General features: G+C 45.3%; 1 protein-coding gene and 1 long non-coding RNA gene across 7 annotated transcripts in view; one reads left to right on the forward strand and one right to left on the reverse strand.

The window, feature by feature from the left end:
* Positions 1 to 7498, forward strand: part of MGA (MAX dimerization protein MGA) — a 62079-nt gene extending 54581 nt beyond the window's left edge. For all 6 annotated transcript variants that reach the window (XM_065840175.2, XM_065840172.2, XM_065840177.2 and 3 more), the window contains 3 exons: positions 532 to 708; positions 1132 to 1284; positions 2309 to 7498. In XM_065840175.2, the coding sequence (XP_065696247.1) occupies positions 532 to 708; positions 1132 to 1284; positions 2309 to 3609 (1631 nt within the window). In that variant the 3' untranslated portion in view covers positions 3610 to 7498. The remainder of the gene's footprint in view (positions 1 to 531; positions 709 to 1131; positions 1285 to 2308) is intronic.
* Positions 7499 to 8759: 1261 nt separating this feature from the next.
* LOC139828000 (uncharacterized) lies at positions 8760 to 18938 on the reverse strand. Its single transcript, XR_011739155.1, has 3 exons — positions 18735 to 18938; positions 14235 to 14413; positions 8760 to 9385 (listed from the first exon to the last, which is right to left on the reverse strand). It is a non-coding gene; the product is annotated as an uncharacterized lncRNA (long non-coding RNA).
* Between the last annotated feature and the right edge of the window lie 257 nt (positions 18939 to 19195).

Below are 19195 nucleotides of genomic sequence, written 5' to 3' on the forward strand. Positions count from 1 at the left end.
AACAAAAAATGGCAGAAATCCAAACTTTCATGGTAGTATCAGTATAATACTCTATAAGGATCTGGCGATGTTTCTGGTTTTGGTAATAATAAGTAGACCTCACTTGAAGTGGTCTTGGGCTTTTATAAACAACTGATCATTCTGGTTTCCCAAACCTCAGTTTTGTCTCATCCTGGGGAAGTTTGGCATCAGAATTTGGCTGAGGTGGGAGAACTTCCATTCTTTCTTTGGAGTGAACAAATTCCTTTTGTAGTTTCAGCAAGAGTTCTCTGATAATTTGATCAGGGTGCCACTCTGGAGTTAGGGTTTTTACACTGCTGGAAGACACAGTCCAGACTTGGCTCTAGCTGTGTGGGTGCTGTTCCTGCAGCCTGCACAGCTTCTGTAGCAGCTTTCTCATCTAGGGCTTTTAAACCTTCTAGCTGGAGTTCCTTCGACAACTGTACGAAACACCGGGTTGCAGGATATCTTTTGTCATCAAGGGTGCTATGCCAGAATAAATTACTGATTTATGTGTTTCTTTTTTAACAGAGGAGACCTCATCCTCTCTTACTCTTACTGCTGCAAGCCTGGTGATGACTCCCCAGGGGCAGGTGCTTACACTGAAGAGCCCACTGGTACCAGGGCAGGTGGCAGCTGTTCCTTCCACACTGCTGCAAGCTGAGTTAAAGCCTCGAGCTCTCAGTACTACTATGACAGCACAGCCAGGTATGGTCATGTGAGAACGCGCTAAATAAATGTTAATGTAATGCTGTTCATAGATGTGCATAGCAGATTACAAAGTAACATGTTGTTTAATTTTTGCTTTAATTTTTCTGATTTTGTTACAACTTGAATGACTGAGATAGAACCTCACTATGGTAAGAGGTATTTGATATAGTTACTCAAACTGTCAGTTTATCAAAAGGTAAGTAAAATCTGTTAATTTTTTGCTATTCCCAAATTAGGGAGACATAGGGAAGATTTCTTAATCACCTAACTAATCTGTGTTTCTATTCTTTACCACTTTCAGATGGTATTACAGGGTAAAGTCTTGCCTGAAAGTGCAAGGCTCTTATTTTCCAGGCTTAACTAGGTATCTGAAAGGCTTTTGTTTCCACCTCACCCACCCTTCCCTTTTTCTTGGGTAAGGTATTGCTTCTGTGATGATTCAGCTGCCAGGATCAACAGTTCCTGTCCAAGTAAAAGGAATCCTTGCTAACTCTACCATTCCCATTACACTGTCAACTGCTGCTGGAAACCCTGCACCCTCAACAGTAGTATCAGCTATGGAGCCCCATTCAGGTAGGCACTTTGGGTTTTATGGATCTTTTTGCTTGCATGCAGAGAACATTATACTTGCAAAAATGAAGGTAAATTGTCCTCTCGCTGGGAAGTAATAATGGGTGTTATTGTCTGGGTATTCAAAGAAAATCACTATTAAATGTTTTGAGCAGTTCAGAGGGGCCCCTAGGGAGTTATAGATACAAGCTTTTTAACTGTCCTTCAGGTCACTGAGCCTCTTTGCCCTCAGCAAAATCTGCCCCCAAAGTGGGGACTGGAATGCATCTGTGGTGTAACTCACCCTGCTGGGGAAGCTGCAGTGCGCAGCAGTGCTGGGGCTCTTGAAAGCCTTTGCCTGTTACATCCAGGCTTCTCCACCCCCTGCCAGCTCTGCTGCCCCTTGGAGAGATGCTTTTCAAGACAGTACGTGGGGTCTAGGCATGGGGTGGTTCCTGCCAGCAGTGTGCTGGTTGCTGTCCCTTGTGTTAAAAGCAAGCCCCTCACTTTCTGCTTTATTATAGTCGTTTGGTCATAATGAAAAAAGGCAAATTTACATTTGGGACTGGGAAAAAATCCGAGGGCTATAAACAGGAAACTGCTTGGTGGCAAAATATAAATAATTATGTGGTCCCTGAAATGCCTCTGTAGTATTGTGCACAAAACCAATATTGCAAAATATGATCATAGAATAAAGCATGAAAAAACAGTGAGGGAGAATATTGTAATTCTGTTTTACTTGTGCATCATCATCAGAACTGTAATCATTACAGTTACTTGCATTTATGCCAGCCTGCTGAAGGAAGCTGAAGGACCAGGCAGGTGGTTCTGGGATAACAGATGTGGAGCTTGCTCTTTTTCTACAAGTTAAAAGCTAAGCTATTAGTGTTTTAAGGCCTCACTCGACAAAAAAAACCGCATAAGTGGTTTCAATTGTGAATAGCAGCTTACTTGAGGAAGAGCTGAAAGTGATCAAATTGTATTTCATTAGGAATTATCTTGCAGTTAGCATGGATCCTGATGGATGCTACTTTATTTGGTTTTGCAGAAAGCGAAGATACATTCATGATGCCAAAGATTGTTAATGTAACATCGCTGGCTGCTGAGGGAAGCACGAGTCTAAACCTGAACAGAAACAAAAATTCTAATACAACAACAGCTGCAGGTACTCAGGCTTCAGAAAAGTCCTTGGTTGTAGCACCCTTTGAAAGCAGGAAGAGTGATAGCATCCTTTCAGAAGAAAAAGCCAAACCATATCCTGGAGACAGTGGTGGAGATGGAAGAAATACGGCCGGTCCTACAAAAGCTTTCTTAGAAAATAAAGATGGTTTTCCACAACTCCGGAACGTGTCGTGTACAAAGGAACATCCAGAGTCCTTTAGCAAAAAGGTCTGTGTTGGTGATTCTGGAGGAAGCCAAGCCAGGAGGAAAGACAGTGATTCTGGAAGGGAAAGACTAAAATCTAAAGAACTGCCATTCCGCAAGCTGCAGATAAAAGATTCCAGGATAGAAATGGAATTGAGGAAAGTAGCATCTGCAATGGAGGAAGCAGAACTGGATGCAAGTGAGTTACTGAGTGGCATTGAGGAGAGTGATGATACTGATGAAACGCTCACTTCACTGCTCAACGAGATTGCCTTCCTCAATCAGCAGCTGAACGATGATGCTTCAGCCATGTCAGAACTGCCCAGCACTCTCAACTCGGATTTCTCTCACGAAGATGCAGAAGCTCGTCGGGGAACAGCCAGTGGTCTCTCTGCTGCAGATGGGTCTTCCTTCCAGTTTGGCCATTTGGGAGGCAGTTTTAAGGACCTTTCTGAAGTTCCAGAGGGTGGTGGCTCTATAAGCCCTCTCCTGCTGCACCTGGAAGATGATGACCTTACTGATGGGGACAAGAACTCTGGGGAACCTTCATCTGAAGCGGATGTTTTAAAGATAGTAATAGGTGCTGACATGAAGGATCCACTTCCCAATCTGTCCTTACCCACCAGTGGGAATGGTAGGACCGGAACAACCTTGGCAGAGACCACTAATGTGACTCCTCCAGTTTTGCAGATGAAAACTAATCCAGAAGCTAGTAATGCTGATGCTTTGTGGAGGCCCATGCCCAAGCTGGCACCACTTGGCTTAAAAGTGGCGAGTCTGCCAGCGGACTCAGAAGGGCAGAGTAACAAAGTGATGCCCTTACTGGCACCTATAGTTGCAAAACTAGCACCCAGTGGGGTAAAAGCTTCATTGCCTGCAACTGTTCCAGAAGGACAGGATAACAAAGCGATGCCTGCATTAGCACCTGTGGTTACGAAACTGAATACTACTGGGGCCTTGCCTTCAACTTCCACAGGCAAATAAATGCATTTGTTTTTTATCAGAGACTAGAGATCTGGAGCAGTGAACCAGTGTCACAGTTCAACAGCCTCCCTTGTCTGCAACACTCATTTTCTGTATGGCATCGGCACTCTCTTCATCTGAGGGCAGGCCCCAAATTGAGAAATAAGTGCTGTGAAACTTTAAGCATGTCGACATATTTTTACCTCACTGTTGTATTCTGTGTGTTCTCCTTCCCCTTCACAAAACAAGGAAGATGATCTATAACCATTGCTGGGCACATGGTATCCTTCCAAAATTGGATCCTACACAGAAATAGTTTGTCAAAGGACTGAGAAACCTGGCTATCAAAAGAGGGTTTTTCTTGTTTGGTTGGTTGTTTTTTTTCCTTCCTCCAGTAGGGAGGCAGCTGTCTTGTTGGGGAAAAAATCTGGATTACTACTTTTTGTACCAGGCAAATTATCTATGCAGAAATTGGATTGTTCACATTTGCTGTTTTTAATGTTTGCAGGATATGATGAATGTGCAGAAATGAGATTGCGGTTACTCTCAAACTTGTTACCTAGAGCAGCAGAAAGGAAATATGAGACTCTGCAGAGGGCTGAAGTGAAAAGCTTTTGTTCTTTGGTGCTAGATAGTTCTCTGGCAGAAGCTCTTTTTAGGAGTTTATGCACAGAAGATTTTAATAAATATCTATAACTCTCACTACAGGGGGAAGAAAATTATATTTCCCAGTGTAATTAGAAGTAGGACAGTATGTTAACTTTAATGAAACTACTTAAAAAGATCCCAAACCTCACTTTTCACTTCCTGCCCATATACAAATACTCCCTCCTTCGGTGCTTAGGGCACCTGGATGGAAAAGTTACAGAGAGTAGAAGGAAATTTGGGCACCCTGTTGCTACATCTTTAAATACATTGCTTGAAGTAGCTTGAGTGTTTTCCCAGTTCTTTTTTTCTTCCCTCCTGTCATTCTTCAAGATGTATTTGGTGGCTAGGAATGTTAATAGGAAGTGTTACTTCATAAAAATACAGAACGCTTTCAGGACTGTCGTAGCGTAAATGAGCGAGGTGTATATGTGAATGTATATATGAAAATATGTGTATATCTTTCCAAACCTTCCATTTCTTTATAAATTCAGGAAAGGTACTCAGAGGTTTCTCACTGCATTTGCACAATCTGTGTATAGCAAAAAAGTCAACAAAAATGCTCATTACCAGGGAAATGGGGCAGTATTGAATCACAAGATGTATTTTTTATTCTCTGCCACTGCTTACTCAATAACCTGTAGATACTCTTCACTGTTCAGCAGTTGAATGTGAAGGGCCTACAGACTGTAAAGATATTTATATTTTTGTACACGATTTTTGTTTTCATAGTTTTCTTGACAAATGAAATTTTCAGCCTAGGAGAGATGATTTGTTAATGAGTGTATACACAATCTTTTCCTATCAAGTTTGTAAATACGAGTTACGGTGCGCTTGAGGGGCTTCTTAACTGCTCCGAAAAGGTAAAAAACGTTGCCATGAAAATTATACAGAATTTGGTGGTGCATTTTGCTTTATGTTTAGGAATGTAATCCCCTGTTTTACTGTTCCAGCAACAGCAGCTGGGATTTTCCCTCCAAAATTCGTGATCTTTGGTGATGCAGTAATGCAGGAATTCATCGTTCCAGTGCTGAGGCTGCGCAGGTGTAGAGGGTGATGTTCTTCCACAATTAGGGAGCAGTATTTGTGCACAGTGCGACCATAGTCACTGTTCAGTAAGCTGCAGCTTCTGGATCTGTGTCTAGGTTAGATTCTTCAGGGGATATCCACACATTGGGTGTTTGTCTTTTTTATGATTTTATATTATGCTGCCGAGGAGAGAAGCCCTTCGAGCTCAGTAAGCATAAAGTTACTCCAGAGCCTACACAAAAAAGGTTCTCACCAGTCCATTCTAAATGCTGTGTTTTAAAGCAGTTACACATAACTCTTCATTGATTTTTGCATATTTACTATTTTAATATTTTAATATTTGATACAAGTCCTGTATTAGTGATTTGGAAAAGAGAGTGTAGGTCAGCGTGAGTCAGGCAGGGTTGTCACTGAATGCCTTAGAAAAGGGAATTTACAATATGGATAAGTATTTAGACATAATGTTCCTTGTTATTAAAGAATTTTAACCTTATTGTAAGCCAGTGGGAATCTGGAGTGACTAAATTAGTTTTAGATTAGACTTAAATGTATTTATGTGGGAATCTGGTTCTGAGCATTTCTAATAGGCTGAAGTTGTTTATTTTTTTACCTGTGGCAGCTCAGTGTTACCAATAGATTTCATTCCTCCTGTGTGTGAAACAGCAACCAGAACTGTGTGGTGATTCCTTTCAAATCCCTAATCACTGACCTTTCCGTCTGCACCCTACCCTTTTGTGGTTCTAAATGGCTGATTTAATCAACGAATTGTGTGCTAATTACATCTGAATACTTTTTAAAAGTATGTGTACTTTGCACACTTGCCTGGAACAGAAAGCTGTAACATGAAAACCATTCAAATGTTATCTCAAAGAAATGCTGTACTTTTGAGGAGGTTTTGTCCATTATCAAGGTAATGGAAAATGCCTGGATGTATTTACTGTTTGGCACTGGGCAGTGAGGAATTTTATGGCAATGAAAATGTACTGTGTAAAGATGACAGCAAAAATCTTTGGTTCCTGAACATGATCACTAAATTAACTAAGAACAGACCCCAAATTTGGCTGCCAAAGTGGTAGTTGGTGCAGTTCCAAGAAGAGGCTGTGTTGGGTTCTACCATGCAACAAAGCTTGTTTGAAATGCTCTTAGTTTTTCCTTTCCCTGTTCCACCGTCACGTGTCTGCAGCTTAATATTTTGCTATGAATTTAAATGCTGACTCCCTTTTTTTTGCTCTTCCCTCAAGGTCCTATTGGTTTGGAACAGACCTTTTAAAAATTATGTATGCTATCTTTTGAGGCAATAATGCAAGAATATGAGACGTAATTAAAAGATTTTAGAATCAGGAGAACAAAGAAAACCCCTGCAAGGCACACGTTCTCACTAGACTAAGAGACCTGGAGATTTTCTTTGTTTTTTACACATCTGTAAATAGACTGGAATGTTTTTAAGAATATAATGAAATGTCAGATTTAGCTTTTTTCCCTTTTTTTTTCTTTTATATATTAAAATATATCTTTCCCTCTTTTCTGCTTTTGAAAAATTGATATTTTTGTAGAAATCTAACAGTACAGGACTCTTAAATAACTGTATGTGAGGGACAAAGTGTAAAACTAAAATAAACCAATCAAGGTCAACTAGAAACTGGCTTTGAAAGTTTGTTACAGGGAGGGAGAGGGAGCAGAAATGATGTGGTGGCGCGCCCTGGGTGACACGTGGTATTGGACCTGAGCAAATGGCACAGATGGATGCTCTGAGGCAGGTTTGGCAACACAAAAGTCTGGGTTTCGATTCCAGTAATCAGACAAATCAAAAAAAGTCTCTCTTCAGTCTTGAGCAGTATGCAGGAAATGTTATAGGTCGTAAAAGAGGATATTGACTTGCTAAATGCAGGAAAAGGTACTGAAGGGGCTTTATTTTCACCAAAATGCATCTTAAGTAGAAAGCCAGTGGGGTTAATATTCAATCCTGGTGTAGAAAGAAGAAAACAAACCTCACAACAGTTAAAGATTAAGTCCACATAAAATCACTATCCAGACTCCCTCCCCCTACCCCAAACTTAGGTTAATCCTTTGGATCTGTTTCCTTTAGAGAAGTTGTACAACACAGCTGTCTTCATGGGGACAAGTCTGAAGAGTGAAATGTCAGAGGAGATGCTTTTTTAGAAGAAATAGATAAAATGCCTGTAATAAGTCACCATCTTCCTGCTTCCATATCCATTAAATGGAAGATAACACGCTTGATACATGTCTGGTGTTTTGTTGTGGGTGATTGTTTGTTTGTTTAGTAGTAAATGTCTACAAATGAGCAAGATTGACTTGCAGACGTAAGAAAATAAAATGAAGACAACAGTAATGGATGAGGGATGGAGATGGAGATGTTGCAGAGGTTTTTGGCTTAAGCCAAAGATCAGCTCTCGCAGGAGAGAACAGATTAAAATGGGCAATACAGTCAGGTAATGTATTTTTGAAAGGTTCTGATGAAACCCTTCAGCAAGGCCTTATCCCATTGGCTGATTCTTAAGGGGTAAAGTTCTTGGAATAGAAAGGAATGTAAGTGTAAGGTATATCTGGTTGGGCTTGCAATGGAAAGAACTTTATATCAAGAGAGTCCCATGACCTGTGCTGGGAACCTCTGTGTTCCAGCATATTCATTGTGTTTTTGGAAACACAGACAATGGTATAAATAAACTCAGTTGACTAGTTGACCATGAAAAGTTACACGGAGCCTTTGCAATAACTGTTTTAAGGCAAGATTTGAGTCCATAAATGCAACTCAAAAAGGTGCAGGGGACCAGTTTTACCACAGTTAGCAACAAATGGAATCTAAATTAATTACCCTGGGTTCGTTCTGATGGGGTCCTGGGGTGACCCCAGCATTGTGCTGGGGGGGTATCGGCATGGGGCTCATGCTGGCAGAGTCCTGGGGGTTCCAGTGTGTGACCCTGGCATCATTCTAGGGGGTCCCGGGATTGACCCTGGTATCATGCCAGCAGGGTCCCAGGTGAGTCCCGGGGTTGACCTTAGTATTGTGCCAGGGGGTTCTCAGCATGACCCCTGGGTTATTTCGGCAGAGTCTCAGGGAGCGGTCCCAGGGTTGACCTCGGCGTCATGCTGGGGGGGATGTCGGCACGATCCTGGGGTCATGCTGGCAGGGTCCTGGGTGCATCTTGGGATTGACCTTGGCATGGCGCTCAGGCAGTGTCAGCATGACCCCAGGGTCATGCTGGCAATCTCTCCAGGGGGTCACAGGGTTGACCCCGGCATTGTGCAGAGGCAGGTCTTGGCATGACCCAGGGAGTGACTCTGGCATTGTCCCGATGGCGTCCCGGGCTTGTCTTCGGCATTGCAACTAAGTGGTCCCAGGGTTGACCTGAGCATCATGCCAGGGGAAACGTAGGACGATCCCGGGGCCGTGCCGGACGGGTCCTGGGGTTGACCCCAGCATCTTTCGGGGGGCTCCCAGGGTTCACACCAGGGGGGTCTTGACGTGACCCCGGGGCCATGCGGAGACCCCGCGGCATGATGCCGGGGTCACCCCAGGACCCTGCCGACATGAGCCTGGGGACGTGCCGAGACCTCCTCGGTGTGATGCCAGGGTGCCCCCGGGACCAGCTGGGACCACCTCCAAGGAGGAGGAGGTGGGCCTTTCTGGGTGTTTTTTGACTTCTCTCTGGCGGCTGGCAGGGCCAAGGGACTGCACTGCGGGGCTCCTGCCTCCCCACATGCCTCGGCACCCCTGTAGTTCCCCCCTCCAACACAGGTGCCCCTTGCAAGCTCTGTGGCATGCGGTGCCTTGGGGGCTAAAACCAAGCAATTAAATAGCAGCTAAAAAAGGCTACACAAACATAAGCCACTAAAAATGGCATACAGCTTATGTTTTGATTAACTCCTTGGACAACAGCAGTAAGAAACAACTTGCCTGGCTCCTCAGCTCTTCCCAAGCTGCTCCTCTGGCGAAACCCAGGGCTTGAGGGCCTGCTGGGATAGGGATGTGCCTGCGGCCACGCAGCAAAAGCCATGAGGTGTATGACTGCCCTTGTTCCTCCAGTGCATGGGGCTGTAATGGCACAAAGCTCTGCAAGGTCTGTAGGCTTTGGGCTCCAAGTACAGCTGAGGCTCCTGAGCCCTGCAAGGATAAAAAAATACTTCACAATACTTCACACTGCTGAGGTGTGTCAAAGGACCTGAAAATGCCCCTTGGATTCCCAGACTTTGGTATCTAGTCATATGTGACTGTTATTAGAAAAAAAATGTAAAATTATGCCTATATTATCACCAACTAGCCTAAAAAAAAGAGTTTATTTTTAAACTGTACTGGATCCAATCTACATAAAAAACTAAATGGGAAGATGAATGGATGACAAAAGTTCGCTGATTTCTGGAATAGCACCACGTGTTTCCAAGCCCTGGGGACTGGGCGTCTGATGACCCCTGCCCTTCCACTGGGCCTTCTGCAGCATGAAAATACAATCAAGTAGTTTTCAGTTTGTAGCTACATGGTTGTTCCAATTAACAAGAAGTCCATTTGCAGGACAGTAACAGCTGTTCCTTCAGAGGGCTGAGAAACGGTGTTGCAGCAGTACATGTTGCTGTAGCTTCCTGTTGAACTCCTGGCCACGATTTCCCACAGCAGTAAGACGAGAATGGTGGGCCTGTGCTGGAGGTGACAGGGTAGTTTGGCAGAAGAAATGGGGGAAGTCAACACCAGTTCTCACACAACCTGTCCCTCACTGCCTCTGCAGTGTCCTGAGTGACAGGCTCCTTGCAGGAGCTGCACAAGCTGCACTTGGCATGAGGGACAGGTGGTCCTCTTCCCTTCCTCCACCACTCCTTCTGCCTGCATGGGCCTGGATCTCTGAGTCCCCATCCTTTGCATAAAGACAAGAGGCTCAAACCCAGCCTGCTATGGTACACACAACAGTGCCTCAAAGCCCAGGCCTGTGGCTACACTCACCTTCTGGCTTGAAGTCAAGTGCTAAGCAAATGTTGGGCTTTCTCCTCCTCTGAGAGCAAGACTGGGGCAGCCTCCCAGTGTGACAGTGCTACAGCAGAGTCCTGCTGGTCCCAGTGAGTGGAGCTCCAGCCATCCACTAAGTTGCAAACAGTGGATCCACAGCACCAGCCTCCTATGTATTCTATATCTATCTAGCTATATCCTGGTTTCCTTCGAGTGCTGCCTCTCATGTGTTATCCTGCAACCAGCAAATGCACATCTTACACCCCTCTGGTCATTATATGTTTGTTTTGTTATACAGGAACAAACGGTAAATGCGGACGTTTTTGGACATCTGGGCTTGGCTGGGCAGCAGTACTGGGGCAAGTCTTCTGTTCCCTTCTGCTTCCCTCTGGCTCACTCTGCCCTCTGCATGGCTGAGGGCTTGCTGGTTGTGCTCCTTTATTCACATGACATCTTTTACCCTGAGGTGTCCTAAAACAATGATAAAATTATTGAAGGGATTCTGGAATTCCTTGCTGAGTTGCTTTTCTCCTGAAGGAAAAACCCAGTGGTGACCAGGTGTCTGATTTTTTTTGATATCAAATGAAGCCTAGAGCTGTTTGGGTGAATGGCAGCTAAATATGTCTTTTCCCACAGGAGATGCTGGTTGCTTAGCATGGATGAAGCTATGCCATCCCAGCCATGAGCCCTCGGCCCGCTCCCCATGGGGGCACAGCTCTCTGTTACACAGCTTTGTCCATGCCCGAGCCTGAGGCACTGGCAGTGCTGAGCTTTGAAAATGTGTTAGCTAATGCTATGTCTTATTTCTGAGACGTGCTAGACCTGGACTTTACTATAAAACAATGTTATGCAGCTGGAGAAAAATGTGATTCCATAAACCATTAGTGTCCCTTTGGGGCCCGGCTGGAGCCATGTTTTCTATGCTCAACCTTGTAAAGGCAGCAGGGCCCAGACACGGTCCCAGAGCAGGCCCAGGCAGCTCTGTGCAGGAGTGAGACACTGGGGCGGGTGGAGGCTGGTGGGAGCCCCTGCAGAACATGTCCCTCACATGCAGGGTGAGGCGTAGCTGCTGGCTTGGCCGGGCTTCGCTGGGTTTGGGGCATGTGGGAGATGGTGGTGCAGCCTGCCGATGGCCTGTAGGCCCTTTCTGAGGGCCTGGGACAGGTTATGGGGCTGGATAAATGTGGATGGGCCAACCTTCAGCAAAGTTCAAACGTGAACATTTCCATGTATGAGATGGATAACACAGAAGATAGAATTCTCCTGTTTTGTTTACCTAGATGCTTTTTTTCTTTAATGATTTAGATCTGATGTGATCTTGTTTAACTTGTGTTAAGGTAACTGGCTGCAAAAGCGTGATAGAAAAATGAGGTGCCTGCAAATCTTTTGCAACAGTAATGATTAACTCTGGCTCCTTAACCCGTGCTCTCACTTCTGGGTTACAATGACTCTTTGGTTTTAAAAAATGGCTCAAGCAGACTTTCAGCTTCTGACCGCTTTGCGAAGGTTTCAATTTGCTTCCTCAGCTTTTGGATGTCTATGGCAAAAAAAGCGCCAGAAGTCTTCCTGCAGAATCTTACCCCACAAATGTTTTGTGGCTCTGACATATGGGGCAATCGACTTGAACTGGGAGGCTTAGTCTCCAGGAAGAAATTTTAATAAACGTCTCCCACCAGGCGAGCTGAACTGATGGCAGCCACAGTGGGAATTGTTTACTACCGTGCTGCAGTGTAGACAAGGCCTCATTGTCTGGCTTTGACGGGGAAAATGTTCAGTTTCACAAACTTTGCTGAGCAAGGGAGAAAATAATTATATTGCAGATCAGCTTACAAGGGGCACATTCATGTTTGAAAGAAAACTTGATTTTCATAGGGTGGGAAAGAGAGGTACAGCTGCCAAAGGGAAAAGCCAGCAGCTTCCGTGACCTACTAAAATTGCATCAAGTCAGAAGTTATTCCTGGCTGAAGGTGGGTCCCATGAGTCCAGATCCTTGGCTCTGGCTGGGAGGCAGGCAGTGCAAGTCGAGAGTGTGCAGGAAACCAAGCGCTCTCTGAGCTCCCCAAGGGGTGTTAGCCAGGGCAGAAGCTGTGGTGGCAGCTCACGTGTCCCCATCTTCTGCCCACTGACCCAGGAGCCCACAGGTCAGCACAGGTCAGTGTTCCTCCCATGAGTCATGAACCCACGTGGGCAGTGGGCTCCCCAATGGGGACATTGTGCTGCAGGAGAGCCCCTGCTTAGAATTTGCCTGTTTTCAGCTTGTAATTATCGCAGTTGCAATTTCATTTGCAGTATTTGAGCAAAGCATTGGCAGCATTTTGCTTCATGTGCTTTTACTTAGGAGGATGATGGGGCGAATACTGAAGGAGTATGTTTTACAGCGTTAGGTTGGCTGTGATGAGCCACACACAGCCGGCCTGAGCTGCTGACTGGCTGCCTTCCCCCCCGGCACTGGGCGCATTAGCTGAAGCGATTTTAGTTGTCTCCCCAAGGGGGAGGATGTAATTATCTTCTTTTTGCAAGATTGCATGTCATTTTCTCCCCTCTATCTTGAAAATTGAGGCAGAAGCAGAAATGAACTGTGTAACAAGTTGATAACCTATTAATTCTTTCATCAGCTTGAAAGCAAAGCTCGAATGAGTCTAGTGCTATAAATCTCGCTGTCTTTTTGTGAACATTTCTCTCAAGTGTGTACTCTCCTCTTTGCAGGAAGCTGCAACACCAGCATAAACCCAGTTTGTTGTCATGGCGATGTCAGTAGTTGCCTTATGTGTATGGCAAATTGCAGGCCCTCGTAGGATCATAGGAAAATTCAGGTGGGACAGGACTGCTGGAGATCTGTAGTCCAGCCCCCTGCTCCAGACAGGGTCAGCCATGAGATCAAACCAGGTTGCTCAGGCCTTTCTTCAACCAAGACTTAGAAACCTCAAGGTATGGAGATGGTGCCACCTCCCTGGGCAACGTTTCTAGGCTGTTGCTACCAGCCTTCTAGCCTTCCTAATTCCAGTCATTCTAGAAATAATATTTTGGGTTTGCTGTATCTTTCATATGTATTCAATGTGTTCTCTATTTTTCACCACCTTGAGTCTATCCAGAAGAAGAATTTCTCTTCCACTTTGATTTCCTTCTCTGTCTGCAGGGCTGTTATACCTTGCTTCACTGATCGTGAACATACTAGTGCAGGCCACACCGCTATCTTGCATTCTCTTATCTTTCGAGGTTTTTTGATGCTACACTCATCACCATGACATGAGAATAATTTCTCCTATGAACTTAAGATCTGGCTATACTTTTTTATATTTCCCTCTCTTTCGGTCAGTCCTCTTGCCAGATGACTAATTGGCTGTGTTTTCTTGTATTTGATATTTGTTTTCTGCCCACATTGGCACTGCTTTAAGAAAGCATCCGTACTCAGGACAGTATTTGCACATTAGCAATGGGAACAAACGCATCCATACATACAAGTTAAATGTGCACTTGACTGCTCTTCAGATAGACTTACAAGCATGCAAATGTTGCCTTTAATCCCAGTCCTTTCCATTTGTTGACATCTCTGTAAAGTGCACTGGCCTAAAGGAAGGAGAGAGCGTGTGTGTTTGTGTGTCCTTGTCCTGAAGGGCACCCACTTGCCAACTCTCTTTTCACAGGATTGTTTCATGAGTTTTCTGTTTCACTCTTCTGCTTGTATCATATTTAGTATACCATGTCCTGAGGGCAACTGCTGTACAAAGTTTGTCCTATTTAATTGAACTATGGTTGCCATGGGTAGTGGAAAGGTCAAATTTCATTCGCCATGGTGAATTCTGCAAGCCAAGGTATGTTACAGAGGAAGGGGGAAACCTGGCTCTCAAAGTCTGTGTCAAGAAGCCAGGGGTTGAACTGATGGGGATTTTAAAGGGGGTTTATGGTAATTTATTGCCCTACTTCTCAAGGAAATTCAGTTGGAGTTGAGTACCAAATTTAGGCTTATTGGAAAACCCCAGCTTCACAGCCAAGCGCCACAGCTTTTATTTGTGCCTACCTCCATGCTGTCTCTCTGCTTTCTGGCCAGAGCCTCCTCTGGGACAGAGTGGAGCTTTGCCTCAGACACCTACAAAAGTCCTCTCAAGAGAATATCTCCAGAGGACCAAGCACAAGCAAAGGGACCGACGTTGACTGTGTACTTCTAGGTAGGGGCTGGGCAGGGTACCAGCAATAGGTCTGGAAAAATAGAGATAGATGCCATGTCAGCATTTCTGGTATTTGGTTTCCAAATAACATGAAATGTTGTTTGCATTTTAGCCCCTGTGCCTCATTCTAGCATCTCTGAGGTGAGAGGATGGAGCTGGGCACTCAGGGATACCACGGTGCTAAATCCTCCCCTGCAGGCTCTGTACCAACCTCTGGGGGCCTCCATACTGACCTTTGTCTGAACCCGACCTGTGGACCCCAACATAACCCTGCCTGCAGGAGAGGGATACAGAGGTGGGCATCCCAGTGGGAAGCAGCAGAACATCTCTGCAGGAGGATCTGGGACCCAGCAGGAAGTTTTGGAAAAAGTTCTCTTCCAAGGTTTTGAGGATGTGAAAGGCAAAAACCACAGTAAATAAACAGAACATTGATGAGATGTCACCTTCCAGGCAGGACTTCATGAGAACAGATGGGGAAACTGAGGCAAAAGGCAGTGCCTGAAACCTGGCCAGATGAGTGTTGCTCAACGACGTGAGAGAAAGAGATAACTTGCATGCTCCATTGCATTTGATTTTCCAAACATTCGTACTTGAGCCCTAACAGGGAGGGCAGGGGCATGACATGAGAGGAAATTTAGAACATCATCAACGTGGGAGGTGTGATTGCAGAAGACATAGTGAGCAGCTGCAAAAACTGATATAAACGTGTGGATTTAATGGCTTGTAATACAATGCTTTGACATCACTCGTCATCAGATGAACTTTCATTTTCGCTTGCTTGCTTGCTTACAATTTTGCTATAGTTCTTTAATTTTGTTAATAGTAGTAATAACAAAAGGCATCTGTGGAGGCCAGACAACTGTACAGCACATTCAAGTTGTAAGATGTGTCATGCTGTCTTCTTCTCAGGGCAAAAGCCAAAGTGGGCTGAGTTCTGATTTACACTGTCAGCTTGCTGATGATCACCAAGAGCAAGACTAACTCCAGCCAGGGCACTGTCTGCTTTGGGATTGCACAAGATATTCATGCTGCATTGTTCTTCTTAACTACTGCTCTCTGGAAACATAAGGCATGGGATGAAGGAGAATGAAACAGGCTTATTTAGGTCAATTACAAAAGTCAGGGCTAATTGTGAACAAAGTGGTAAAACAGGAGCAGACAGAGCTCAGAGGAAAACAATGTCAACAGTGACCTACATACTCCTGAGGAAGGAGGGGGAGGTTGGACAGCAGGCAACGGGGAATGCATCGCTCAGCACAAGAGGGGTTTGCATGCTTCTCTCAGGTCCCTGGACCAGGGCCAGCCTGCGTGCCGAGTGCCATACATGCAGACTGCGCAGAGCTGGCCTAAACACGTAAGAACACCCAGAGAGACATCAGCCAAGTGATGATGCAGAGGCATCACTCCCATGTGATGTTCAGCCCTGCAGGAAGCTGCAAGACCTCTTTCTTCCACGAGCCTCAAGGCAGACCTGGAAAATAATAGCCCCCTGCTTTCCATGCAGAACAACCGTGGAGTGAAAACGGTGTGGTTTGTATGCTCTTGCTTATGCTGTCAGCGGGAGGACAAGTGAAGGACTATTAGTTGCTTAGACACATGCTGGAAAACATATCTCATGATCCCTTTCTGTGTCTGTAAGGATAAGGAGCTTGCTCTAACCTATCCTGGCCCAACATAATGTAACCTGGCCCAACCTTTCCACAGGACACAGGCCCTGGGGTGATCTTTGGGCAGTAAGGCAGCAGCTTTCAACTTCTGCTCAATGAGCCCTTGCAAGTACTTTTAAGAGGTTTGTGAAATGCAGCTGCTCTCAACTACCTTTCAGAAACGCCCTAAACTTGCTGCCAACAGGCTGATGTGTGCTGGTGTCTGCACCTTCACTGCAAAATGTTTATAGGCCCCAAACTGGGCATGCTGGATTTGCCTGGGATAGCGTTCATTTTCTTAGGAGTAACTAGCATGGACTGATGTTCTGGATTTGTGCTGAAAACAATGTTGATAATACAGAGATGTTTTCGTTATTGCTGAGCAGTGCTTACACAGAGTCAAGGCCTTTTCTACTGCTCACACCACCCCACCAGTGAGCAGGCTGGGGGTGCACAGGAAGGCAGGGCGGGGGACACAGCTGGGACAGCTGACCCCAGCTGACCAAAGGGATATCGCATACCATATAACATCATGCTCAGTATATAAGGCTGGGGGAAGAGGAAGGAATGGGGGGACATTCGGAGTGATGGCGTTTGTCTTCCCAAGTAACCATTACACGTGACGGAGCCCTGCTGTCCTGGAGGTGGCTGAACACCCATCTGCCCATGGGAAATGGTGAATGAATCCCTTGTTTTGGTTTGCTTGTGCATGCAGCTTCTGCTTTACCTATTAAACCATCTTTATCTCAACCCAGGAGTTTTCTCACTTTTACCCTTCTGATTCTTTCCCCCATCCTACCGCAGGGAAGGAGCAAGCGGCTGTGTGGTGCTTAGTTGCCAGCTGGGGTTAAACCATGACACTGGGAAAGGTATAAAGTGACTGCTCTAAGGGAAACCTTTATCATTCCTAGCAGAGTTCAATAGTAGGTTCATCCCGTGTTTCATATTTCCAGAGAGCAGTAATTAAGGAGAACAATGGAACACAAATAACTCCTACGAAAGGGAACAAGGATTTGGCATCCCTTATTTAAGTACTAGGTCAGTCAAATGCTTTCCTATCATGTGGTTTTCAGCTCTGGCCTCCCGTTGTAAGTAGGGACCTCTGTATCCAACATCAAATCTCTGTGTGCCTGCTGGCCCTGGCACCTGGCCAGTCACTGAGAGACAGCCCTCTCCTATCTGCATGCTGCTGTTCTTGTCTCTACCCACATCTGAAGTCCCAGCCAGCTACTCTCTTAAAAAGACAGAGTTCACGCAAGACTGCAGTTCCACTGTGGTCTTTTGAGACTGTCAGACCATTTGGTCCTGCATGTAAATTTGACTGGACTCAGATCTAAGCTTAAAGAAACCCTCGTGGATTAGCCTGGGTAATATGTCACAGCTTATCTGACCAGCCAAAGCTGCGATGGTGGGGAGTTCACAAGACCCAGACAGTGCCCTGGCTGAGTTTTGGCTCAGTACCTGCTCTATGTCCTCCCTAACAGCCTCCACGTAGGCAGCAGGAAGCACAACACAGTCGGCAGCTACACATGGCATTCTGATCTCCTGCTACTGAAAAATGCTTCTGGTAAAAATTTAAAACACAATTTACCTCCTTTCATGAGCTGGCTAACACGCGTGTGTGGGGGCCTGGCCACAGCTAGTGGGGATTACTGTTCACACGTAGTGCTGTCCTGGCTGAGATGCTGGAACAGAAGTAGCTGGGGTTGCGGCATTGCTCTCGGGGAGCTGCCAGCCCCAGCGGTGCCCTGGCAGCTTGTCTGCTCCCATGGCACCCAAGCACCGAGGAGGCTCTGGTGAGGATCCTGCTCACAGCACGTGCTGCCCAAGGCTGTGGCAAGTCCCGCAGCCATTCCTCCAGACTTATATCAGCCAGCCTGGATTATTTTTCTATTGATCACATGTACCACCTCACAGCCAGCTCTAAAGCACACCTCACCGCACACCGGATGCAGACATGCCTCAGGCACCAGGTGAGTCAGTACGTGGCCTTGGTTTGACAGCTCAATGGACGCATGTACGCACTTTGCTAATTATGCTAAAAATAGTTTTAAAGGAGGGCATGGATTTTGTTGGCCCCTTGAAATTCAGGAGTGAAACATGAGAGGACTAGTTCACATGTTATAATAGCTGAGCCAAAATTTAAATGAATTTGCAATTTTTTTCTTTCAGTTTAGGGCACATTCTTCTAATTCAGAAAAAAAACCCACAGTGTAGCTGTGCTTGGGTTTTCCAAGTACCTCCGTTCACATTTTGTGGTATGACAGAAATTATCCATTCCTGGTGGACACAAACCTTTTATAAGCAGCATCTTCCTATCTTTGGCTGTGCTTTCTATACTACACATATTATCCATACTCCCCATAGTTTCTCTTTATCAGCACGATTTCCTGATGGCCAGCTGAATGGCATTCATGCATGTATATTTTTCTTCTTTTAAAGGTCAGTCGGCATCTGTGATTTAAGCATATTCTCCCTAGATGCATTATAAACCTGTTGTGGTTTAACCCCAGCTAGCAATCAAAACCATGGTATCCACTTGTTCACTTCCTACCCCTGGCCTCCCAAGTAGGGGAGAAAATTGAAAGAGAAGGGAGAAAACTTGTGGATTGAGATAAAAACAGTTTAATACAATAACAAAACAACACTAATCTACTACTACTACTCCTATATAAAATGAAAATAAAATATAAAATTAAGTGATACTCAATGCAATTCTTCACGAACTCCGTCCGTGCCAAGCAGCCAGTCCTGGGAAGAGCACCCTGGTCCCAAACAGCTGATCCTGGGGAGAGAGAGCAAAAAGGCCACAAAGGCAAAAAGGCCAAAAGGCAGAAACACCCAGAGGCCAACTGAAAACTGGCAGTTTAGGCCAAACTAAAGGAACTTCCCAGTGGAACTCAACTGAAAGAGAGTGGAATCGGAATGGGTCTCCCCCTCCAGAAAACCTGACTCTCGTTAAATATAAAGCATGACGCTAATGACATGGAATATTCTCACTGATCAGCCTGGACGTCAGTCAAGGTCTGCCCCATCTATGCTCCGCTTCCCAGCTGCCTCACACCTGCAGATAGAGAGCCCAGGAAGACCTTGGTCTCCCAGACAATGGCTAAGATAACAGTAAGTTCTTACATTCTTTTCATTCCAACTCAAAACCACTGGAAAGT

The sequence above is a fragment of the Patagioenas fasciata genome, chromosome 5, assembly GCF_037038585.1.
Source record: "Patagioenas fasciata isolate bPatFas1 chromosome 5, bPatFas1.hap1, whole genome shotgun sequence".
NCBI classification, from domain to species: Eukaryota; Metazoa; Chordata; class Aves; order Columbiformes; family Columbidae; genus Patagioenas; species Patagioenas fasciata.